Here is a 10,429-nt window from a genome sequence, read left to right as displayed (position 1 = left end):
ACAATAAGTGCCCTTAGAAGGAAAGCCTGTCAGATTGAAACTGGAGAGGATTTTTTACGCATGAAGTGTCAGTAAATCCTCACTTCATTGCGGGTCGAAAACACTTTTTCTTCTGCTCAGCGTCATCTCGAGGGGAAGCTTGCCGAGGATGATATTGTAGTAAGGGAGTATTAACTTTGGCACCACCTCGGGTAAGTTTAATTGAATTGCCTATAACTTCGCTCTGTAACATGCGCACATATTTACGCATTCAGCTTTTTCTGGCGTCAGTGTCAAACTTTTTCCTCGCTGGACTTGCTCGTTTCTCCCCAGCAGCATCCTGCAGTGGTTTTTACGCCTCTCACATGAGGCTTCACGCTTTGATGCGTTTGCATCGGGAGGCTTTGCCCGGGCTATCAGAAGATGTCCACGAAGTAATCCGCGTGTTTTGTTCTGCAGGATAATCTCCACGGGTCCGCTAGAAGAGAGAGAGGGAGAGAGAGTTGAAGCTGCGGGGTGGAGGGGTGACTCAGGGGGGGAAGCGGCCGCTGAGCGAGGCGGTGCGGGCGGCGAGGTGAGCAGCGCACCCCGCGGCCGATGACTGGGGGCATGGAGATGTTGCGCCGCTCCTCTGTGTTCGCAGCCGAAGTGTTCGATCGCTCGCCCACCGACAAGGAGCTGGTGTCCCAGGCCAAAGCGCTGTGCAGGGACTACATCCACTCCAGGCTGAACCGCGCCGGCATCGGCTGGTCCAAGCCCGAGCACGGGCTGGCTGCGTCAGGTGGGACTCTGGGGGAGATATCGGCGGTGCTCCTGTGGCTCGGTGAGTCCTGCTTTAAAACTTTTACGCAGGCCACAATAAAGAAATTAAGCTCGCGTTTAGTTGCGTGCTCCATGACGCATGTAGCACATCCCCACACATCATAAATGTCTGTACGCTGACCTTATGTATTTGCTTAACCATCGAGAACGCACAGATTGTGTTCTTGCCTTTTTTTTTTTCTTGGAAACGTTAAGCCAATTGAGGTATGTTTTAAAGATTTATACTTTAGAATAACAAGAGTGACACATTTTCAGTCAATTCAGTTTAAAAGGAACAAGGAGTGTACGTAAGAACGAGTTTGACAACACATGTGATCCTGGTGGAGAAGAATACTTAAGAAAAACAACAGTGGCGTAATAAATATGAATGATGATTCTTTTCCTGCTGAATGTTCAGGTCTCTTTCCAAATTAACGCTTCAGGTTGCCTTGAGTCATGCATGCAGATTTCACCGTCCAGGAATGTGTCACAGGATTATTTTCTCTCTGAGTCCTGGAAGTGATTCTCGGGAATCCCACAGAAAAATGAAGGGACACTGTTTAGTTTGCATCAAGTACTCCTCCCTGGCTGCTCGCCCAGCTTTTACCTGACTATCCACCTCCGTGTTGGGCAGGTTTTTTTTGGCTGCCTTAGATTTAAAGTTATAAAAGCATTCACAAATTTATTAAACGGTACAGTTAAAAAGTTGATTCTCGAGAAGAATGTTTGTTTTTTGATGGAGATCCATGTGTTTTAGCAGTATCTATGGACGGCCTTTCCCCGCTTCCAGTCTTATAAGCTAAGCTAAGTAGCTTCAGACTTGAATGCAGTAACAAGCATCTCATCCAAGTATCAGCAAAAATGCAACTTAAATCAAAACTACATTTTATCCATTTATTAAAAAGAAACTAGACTCCGTCACTTTCTTGGAACAGTAACTACTGCTACTGCAAATAACTGTGGTGCACACGTAAATGCAAAGCACCAGTTGACTTAGACCTAGACCCTTTTTGACTTAGGAACTGAGCCTTCACCAGAGCAGTAATGACCAAGCATGTCTGTAGCAGCAAGACCACAAAGAGGCTTAAATTGAGCAATATTGTGTTGTCAAATTCAACATTTTTTTTTATTATTATTTGCAAGAGGAGTAATGTGTTATCGTTTCATGTTAAAGCTACACTGTCCCACCAATCATGTCTCTGGTCTATATGAAAAAAGTCAGACGCGCTACAAACAGACAGCTGAATTCACATCGTGTTTTGACTGAAGTTTGGTTTCTCGTCTTGTCTCGGGCCAGGTGATGAGCTGGAGTACCTGCGCCCCAACGTGTACCGCAACGTGGCACGGCAGCTGAACATCACGGTGGCATTGGAGAGCGTGGTGTCCGACGCCTTTCTGGCTGTGGCAGCGGATATTTTCTCCACAGGTAAATCTGGTTCTCTGCCACAGATGTAGTCGTGTGCATCATGTGAACGAGTGCAGGTCTGCACCGATTCGAACTGTCAAATGCAGCAAGATAGGTGCGCTTTTAAGGAAGTTAAATTAGCCACTGTAGGAACTCCTAAGCTTGAAACAATGAAGACTCTGAAAATGTGGAGAACTTAGGTTACTTCTCCTGTTCATGCTTTTGAATTGAATCACTTAGCAAATGACGACTTTTCCTCTTTAGAATAAACTCTCTCCTAGCTACTTTTTCATGTAAACACATCCTACGTTGCTCCGATCCTCCATGAGTGGGGGATATTTCGGTGCAGCCATTATCCCCTGACAGGAAAAGAACGGCAGGGAAAGCATTCAGTCCATATTAGGTTAACATGTTGCCGGAGCAAGTGATTGTTACAGACAATTTGGACCCCACCCAAGGAGCCCTGTCATCAGCTCCGACTGACTTATTCCTCGGGGAATGCAAGAAAATAATCTGCCGCTAAGGTAATAAACCGCTGATATCAAGCAACAGCCCTCAGCAACACAGGGTTACTTTAAAAAAAATCACAGAGTAACATGAAACATAGTCAAATTAGATGTGGCTCAATTCAGACATGCTCTCATAGTTGTGTCATGACTAATGGCGGGGGATTACCTTTAGTAGAAACGCTTTTAGGCCTCAGCCGACAGTAGCTGAAAATAAAACCATCAAAGAAGACAGTGTGCATATTGACAAACACAAAAAGCTGGAAGTCTGGACGAGTCACTGTGTGAAGAGGAAGTCCTGAGCAGCAGCAGATTACAACCACAAACTTGTCTGACTTGTCACAGATGTCGGTTGTTGCTTTCCACATTTCAGAGATAAATTACAGCGTCAGTATCTTCACGTACATTCAACGCTGTGGCCTTTGACCGTTCTGACGCACGTTGTTTAGGCCCCACGGTCCGTAGCTCCACTGTTTTGATTCGTTTCACAACTCATCTTACTAACTTTGTCTATTGATGGTAGACAGACAAAGTCAGCAAGAAGCTAGTGGACAAATTGGAGCATTTTGGTGCTAATGAGCGTGACGTTTCCCTCAGTGGTTGGGAGGGGAAAAAAATGACCCAGAACCAAAAGGAGAGTAAATATTGCTATGAGCTCAACTGAACACTGCTGTTGTTTGTGTCTGCAGGATGTGTAGATAGTTGCTACTGTCTATTAGATGTCCCATATCAACTAGTAACGTGATGATGAATCAGTGTTGCATTTACAGCTAGTTTCCGCCACTCCCACGCGGCCATAAATGTTATTTGCAAGATTAAAATATCTGTTAAGGATAATACTAAAGCACTGACTCAGATAGTGGTCTGATGAAACCTCAGATCCTAATGGGACATTTACACGTTTCCTTTTTGCACCTATGTTAAGCTAGGTGTGGTTTGATACCACTTTCTGGTAAAAACACCATTTGTAAAGCATTTATACACTTTAATGAATCGCTACCTTAATGATTAATAATTAAGGTTCTGCCAATAAGACATTCGGTGTGTTTACATGTACGTGAAAACTAATTATTTCCTCAATCGGACTATAACAGGAGAACTTAAGTGCATGTAAACACGTTACTCCGATTGAAATCGGAGTTCTCATTATCCGATTGAGACACCGAGATAATGTGATTGGAATCGGAGTTTTCCATCGGATAATGCGTGTGCGCATGCTCCACCACCGCTGCGCTGGCATGTGACCTCGCAATAAAAACGTCCAAGAAAGCCAGGCGCAGAAGAAGAAGAGTAACTGAGCCGCTAGAAGAACCGTCTGAGGGATAGCGCGGATCTTACCTGCACCAGAAGTAGCGCGAACATTACGTACGAGATTTTATCCGTCTGGTTGTTGTTTGAAATGCCGGTCCGCCGCGTGAACGACTCTTGTTTGTTATATCACGTAATAGGTCAACCCGGAAATCGGGCCGTATTAACGTGAAAAGACACGTATCGCCACCTAGTGTGGAGGAGGAGAACAGTTATTCGATTTTCTTGCGCTTCATGTAAACTGGGACAAGGAGTCTTGTGAGAAAGTCGAACTTTATAGCTGCACAATTTATTATTTATTTAACTTTTATGTTCATGCACAGATCAGGCTCAACATTAAATACACTGACAGGAGCAGTTAACAACATGTTAAACTACATGTCAAACTTTTGGACCTGGCACTCGTTCGTGTGGATGTTACTGTGACATGTAGCACCCACCTACACCAGACCAGGCACCCCCACCCCGTAACAATGCCTGACACGGGCACACACACACATAAACTGTTTGGGAACAACTCAAAGAAACATTTAAAAAGAAAATCTGTGTGATGATCCACAGAGACCCCTCCCCTCAACCAATAGGACCAAGAGACCCCCCCCCACCCCCACCCCCCCACTAACAACAGAACCATGAGCAGGAATTTACAAAGGGAACATGAGTACGTTTGACCTTTTCCAGTTCGCACAAAGTCTTTTCAGAAAGGTGACGTTTTACATCTTATTGTTCCCATTATTTACACTGGATTACCTCATTCACGACACTATCACCATCCTCTTGCAACACGCTCTTAAAAACAGGAACATATTACTTTTGTTCTGAGGGTGATGTTGATTTAGTATTCCTTCATACTTACGTTTTTTTTTTTTTATTCTTTTTTCTTGCTCCAGCTCATTGCTGCCATTTAGGTGCTGCAGTACAAGAGGAATTATGCAGAATGTGACTGCAGCTTTTAAAGCAATTTTTCATATAAATACATTTGTTTTATGCTTTAACTGCATCTGCTGCCTTTTTCTAAGCCGTGAACCCAATACCATTTGTTTAAAAGAACCCCCCCCCCTTTCTTAAAGAGAAACCTGAGATCCTTTTATGAGATTCTAGGAAAGAATCAGAAGATGAATAGAGCTGGGGCCCGGTTTATATGCGTTTGACATATAAACACTGCACAGACAGTCTGAAGCTCTTACTGTAAATGGTGTCTTAGCAGAAAGCTCTACTCAGCACGCACACCAAACTGGAAAAATGATCCGCTCACCGATCTGGCGAGGCGTACTGCCCGCCCGCCAACCTGCCTGCAGCAGCGCTGAGCCTCCGGTTTGGGTTTTCTTCTTTGTGGGACCCACAGGCATGCAGGCCCAGCTCCATAGCTGCTGCTGAGGTTGTTTAAATTCTTCATTCATATTTCAAAAGTGCTGACGCGTACTCCGAATATCCAAAACGGAGCCGTTTTCGCAGAACTCTCAGATATTTAATGATGTTTTCATTAAATAACCTTCAGTGTTGTTCATTCATCAGTGTTAGGGAATACTTTTATTGATGTTTGCGTGAGTATGCACCTTATTTTTTTTTATCCTCAGAGCTCTACAACTTGTGATGTCCTCCTTTAGGTGTGACATGGGGAAAGGTGGTTTCCTTGTATGCCGTGGCCGGGGCCCTGGCGGTGGACTGCGTACGCCACGGCCACCCGGCCATGGTCCACACCATCGTCGACTGCATGGGGGAGTTTGTGCGCAAGAGTCTGACGTCCTGGTTAAAAAAGCGAGGCGGCTGGGTAAGAGCACCTTCAGTTCACGTTTAGCGCGCGGCGCCTCCGTCGAGGGCGAATATTGCTGATGATGCAACACACACACGCAGTTACACAACAGGGAGCTGAAGGTAACACCGACATCTACAGGCTCGGATAATGTTCAACAGGATTTAGTGCTTGTGAAACTGTTTGTGAGTCTGTTGGTTGGATGTCACCCCTGGCGAAAACACACCCCTTTGTTTGTGAATGTCGTTATGTGGAACAGATCCGGACGAAAAGAAAAGTCATGTGAGACTCAGCTCTCAGAGTTCCCACAACGAAATGATACACGAACGTCTGCAGGCTGCAGCCGGTATAATCTGAGCACTTTTTTTTTTTATAGGTTAATTAATTTAATCATAAATGCAGTGCTCACTCATGCACAAATGTCTCTTCGCAGTCCAAACATGTTTATTATTTTCGGTCATCATAGCTGACACAGTATCAGCGCTCTAATATTTTAACATTTTTCACTGCTGGCTGTGCTGGTTTTGAATTCTGACTAAATATTTTAATGTTGATGGTAAATACTAAAGCCTCCTGTGTTCAGGTTTTACTCCTACAGTAGCCTGCAGACAAAAAAACAAACAAAAAAAAAAAGCTGCTATAAAATTACACTGAGAAAAATATAACAAGCTAACTGCCAAATTGGATCAAATTACTGCATAGGTTAAGTCGATAAAACCAATTATGTCTTTATCATGGCCCCGATCAGTGGGTGGGATACATTAGGCAGGATGTGAATATTATGTCCTCAGAGTTGATGTGATTGAAACCGGAAAAATGAACGAGTGGAAGGTATTCAAGCATCGGAGCTCTTGTTGGGTGTTCCCAGTCTGCAGTTAAACCAGGAAGGAAAAGAAGCGAACCAGTAATGGGGCAGCCAAGGCTCACTGATACATGCAGAGAGGGAAGTCTGTGTGGCCTGTTCCGACACACAAGCTCTTGTAGCTCGAGCAGCTGAAAAGAGGAATGTTGGTTCTGACTGAGAGGCCGTGCTGACCCCTGACCACCGCCAGTAGTTCCTACAATGAGCACACGAGCATCAGAACTGGACCCCGCAGCAATGGAGGACGGCCTGCTCCTACCTAAACAATGCTACGTAACATTTACACACTCTCTCTGCAGGACAATGCTCCTCGCCACAGAGCAGAAACAAATGGTTTGGGAATGATTTGAGCAACACACCAACCAGTTTAAGGACGTTGACTTGGCCTCATGTTTCCCAGACCTCAATCTAATCAAGTATCTGTGGAATGTGCTGGACAAATAAGTCCTAACGTCTTGGTGCCATGATATCAAAGGACACCTTCAGAGGTCTGGTGCAGTCCAGGCTAGGAGGGACAGGAAGTGGTCATAATGTTAATGCAAATAAAAACTCTTAAGTGTCGATTGACTCAATCATGTAAGTGACGACAATAGTTCAAAAAGAAATATTTGGGAACCTGATGATGACTTCACTAAAGTTAATTACAGTGTGTTAGCGTTAAGTTTGCCATCCTTTAGTCACGCACCGTCATCCACACTTCTTTATTTTTAACCATCCCTTGGTTGCGCTGTGGTTCTTAAGGCCGGGGCTGTGGGAGGTTCTGCAAAACACTCTTTCAGCAAGCAAGCAGTTTGTTTTCCTGACTTCACTTTAATATCTTATCATTTAAACAAGTTTAACTTCCCCTTTACAAGAAATTATGTTACTATGATGTACCGTCATGTCTTAGATATGATTGACCCGGTTTTCTCCAATGGCCGACACATGTAAATAGAATATGGATACATTTATGGAGAATAACTGTCAGATTATATTAGGTTATGACTGACTCCACTCACTGGCTCTACCCACACACACTGATGTTGTGAGGACAGTGAATGTGATTTTGGGTGTCTGGTTCTTCATTACCTCTGAGACCCTCTCCGCTGCTGTAGTGAGAACGAGCACTGTTTTGCTGCTACAACGTGCTGCAGGCCTCTCTGGGGTGAACATAGTTGGAGGAGAACGTCTATGCACATGGAGGCTGATGGATTGGTTCAGCTCTGATGAAGCCTGTGATATAATTAGCAGGAATTGCCGGTGGAAGGACGACCCATGGAGCTCATTATTTTCAATTATCGCCAACCTCTCTTCTCTGTCCTTTCTGCTGGAGCTTGCTGCCTTGACGTTAGAGGCCTGGATGCACGCTCGTGTCGACACGGCCAGTTCAAGACTGTGCGCAGAAGGGCAGATGTGAGCCGAGGGTAGAGTTTTAAGTGTAAGCCTGCAGGCTTTCCGATAAAGTCTGCAGAAGCAATGAATGAACCGCCACCAGACGGAACACGGTGCTTCTGTCTGTGCTCTGCGCTGCTCAGCCCGGCGAGCGAACAAATGCGCGTTTGTTGTGGTCAGAAAACATGGCACCAAGCCTGTTTTGTTTTGAAGATAAGTGGAGTGTGACAAAAAACGACGTGCAATGCATTGTATAAGTGACCCTGATAGGGACAAATGAGGATGTGTTTTCGACTGCCGCTGCCCAAACCCAGACTGAGGGAGCATGTCAGCACGTAAGAAACCCAGAGGACATTTTGTGATTGAAAGAACCGAGGGGAGCTGAGGAGGGAGAAGTGCTTAGTGTCAGGACTGACACTAAACTGTGCCGTCTGTGGTATTTCACTGTCTATCAACGGCTTCCAGTTTTAAAATTAGATCGGTTGTAACGTCAAATGCCGTTCTTGTGCCAGCTGCACACCTTGTCACTGAGGATTCGAGGGGGTGGGGGATAAGTCACTGTGTTGTTTAGGTTATTCATTTTTTCATAAATTGAATTCTTCCCTCTCCCCCTCTGTCTCCCCTCACAGGTGGATGTAACAAAGTGTGTGGTGAACACTGATCCCAGCTTCCGCTCTCACTGGCTGGTGTCTGCGGTGTGTGCCTTTGGACACTACCTGAAGGCCATGGTGCTGTACCTCCTCAGGGAGAAGTGAAAAAAGTGACACATTGGACTCATGAGGAGACCGACCAGCAACCGTATATCACCACCACCACCACCGCCACCTAAAGCGCCCTCTTGCTTTGGATTATGTTTACACTCATTTGCACTGATCCTTCGTTGATGAACACCTTCCCCTCCCGCACACGACGAACTCTCCCAGCTCCCCCTGCTTCTATTTATTGTTCATGTATCATGACACACGTTGGATATGAATGTATAAAATCACTTTCTGTAGAACTGTCTGTTGTGGCTGCCCCCTAGTGGTAACTTACCGGTTACTGCTGCACATGGTTTGACTGTGAGGTCATCTGAGAGCGCCCTGATGAGAGGTTGCACTTGTGACGTGGAATTTGTTCGGGGGCCTCTGCTCTGTGTAACAGAACAAAAGGTTGAACTGATAACACATATTTCAGTAGTTCAAGAGCAGTGTTTTCCTAAGGGGGAAAGTGAATCCCTCTGATGTTTTAAAATTTTTGCATGTATTCACTAAAGAAAGGCCGAAATAAGATATTTTGGCAATGGAACCGAAATTCACAAAGAGCCTGGTTTGTTTCTACTATGGAATTGTAGTTTCACACTGTATTTGGGCGGATGATGGAAAACACCACACTACGTTTAATCATTAATGCGCAATATCAAGTACCAGAGTGTGTTTTCAACCTTTGGAGTCAATTATGAGCACCTGAATTGAGGCCAGTTAATGTGGTTTGTAGAAAATCTCTTCTTTTGACACATTTTTTTTTTTTTTTTGTAGAATGAGGGTGATTACAACATTCATTTATCCATGTATGTACAGTATTTTCTTAGCCACTTTGTCTAAACCATACATGAGCTGTGGGTGCACCTGTCCTACAAGGCCTGCAAAACATATACATCCCCTTGGATTTTTTAAATTTTTATTCCTTTTTAAATATTTTCTTTGGATAATTTGGCTTTTCATGTAAAATAATGATTGTATACATACTTACCCGGTTTCAAAGTGACTGGCCTCATTTAGTGGAGGAACGGCCAGTTGATTCTTTTAGTCTCACACTTACTGGAATGGAGATCACCTGAGTGCTGTGAATGTGTTTTAAGTGGCATCAAGGTATTCCTGACTAACATTAGACTATGAAGACAAAAAAAAAAAAACTTCCACACAACTCAAAGAAAATGCTATTGCAAAGTATAACTTGGGATAAAAACTTGGGGATAAAAAATGTTGAATCCATCACTAAGAAATGGAACATATCACATGTGTAAATTTCCCGTGAGCTGACCCTCCTCACAAACCGAGTCACTGTGCAAGAGGAAACTAGCGAGGGAGGACACCATGAGACCACCCTGAAGAAGCTCAGAAGTGGCAAAGTGATAACCACTGCTGAAGGAATCTGATATCAAATCTCATGTGAGACTCAAAGGTCAACAGGAAGATTGTTCTTGGTTCAGATGAGAGTAAAATGGAGCTCGGGCAGGAACTAAACACTGCACGTCATCACAAACACACTGTTCCCACTGTGAAGCATGGTGGTGGGAGCATCATGCCACAGCAGGGCCAGGGCAGCTTGTGTAGGTAAGTTAAAAGAACGAATGCAACTACATATAGAAAAAAAAATGGAAGACAACCTGATTCAGTCTGCAAGAGATGATTTGTTTTAAAGCATATAGTAAATATAAAAATGCATTTTTTCAAAATAAATTA

General features: G+C 44.3%; 1 protein-coding gene across 1 annotated transcript; it reads left to right on the top strand.

Moving 5' to 3' along the window:
• On the top strand, positions 1-9,885 carry boka (BCL2 family apoptosis regulator BOK a). The gene is made up of 5 exons (XM_047588367.1): positions 1-191; positions 439-802; positions 2,078-2,206; positions 5,607-5,770; positions 8,615-9,885. The coding sequence occupies exons 2-5, from the start codon at positions 577-579 to the stop codon at positions 8,738-8,740; spliced, it is 645 nt and encodes a 214-aa protein (XP_047444323.1). The 5' UTR covers positions 1-191; positions 439-576; the 3' UTR covers positions 8,741-9,885.
• Positions 9,886-10,429: the final 544 nt, after the last annotated feature.

This window comes from Mugil cephalus, chromosome 6 (assembly GCF_022458985.1).
Source record: "Mugil cephalus isolate CIBA_MC_2020 chromosome 6, CIBA_Mcephalus_1.1, whole genome shotgun sequence".
Lineage (NCBI taxonomy): Eukaryota > Metazoa > Chordata > Actinopteri > Mugiliformes > Mugilidae > Mugil > Mugil cephalus.
This window is presented reverse-complemented; position numbering and strand designations above follow the sequence as displayed.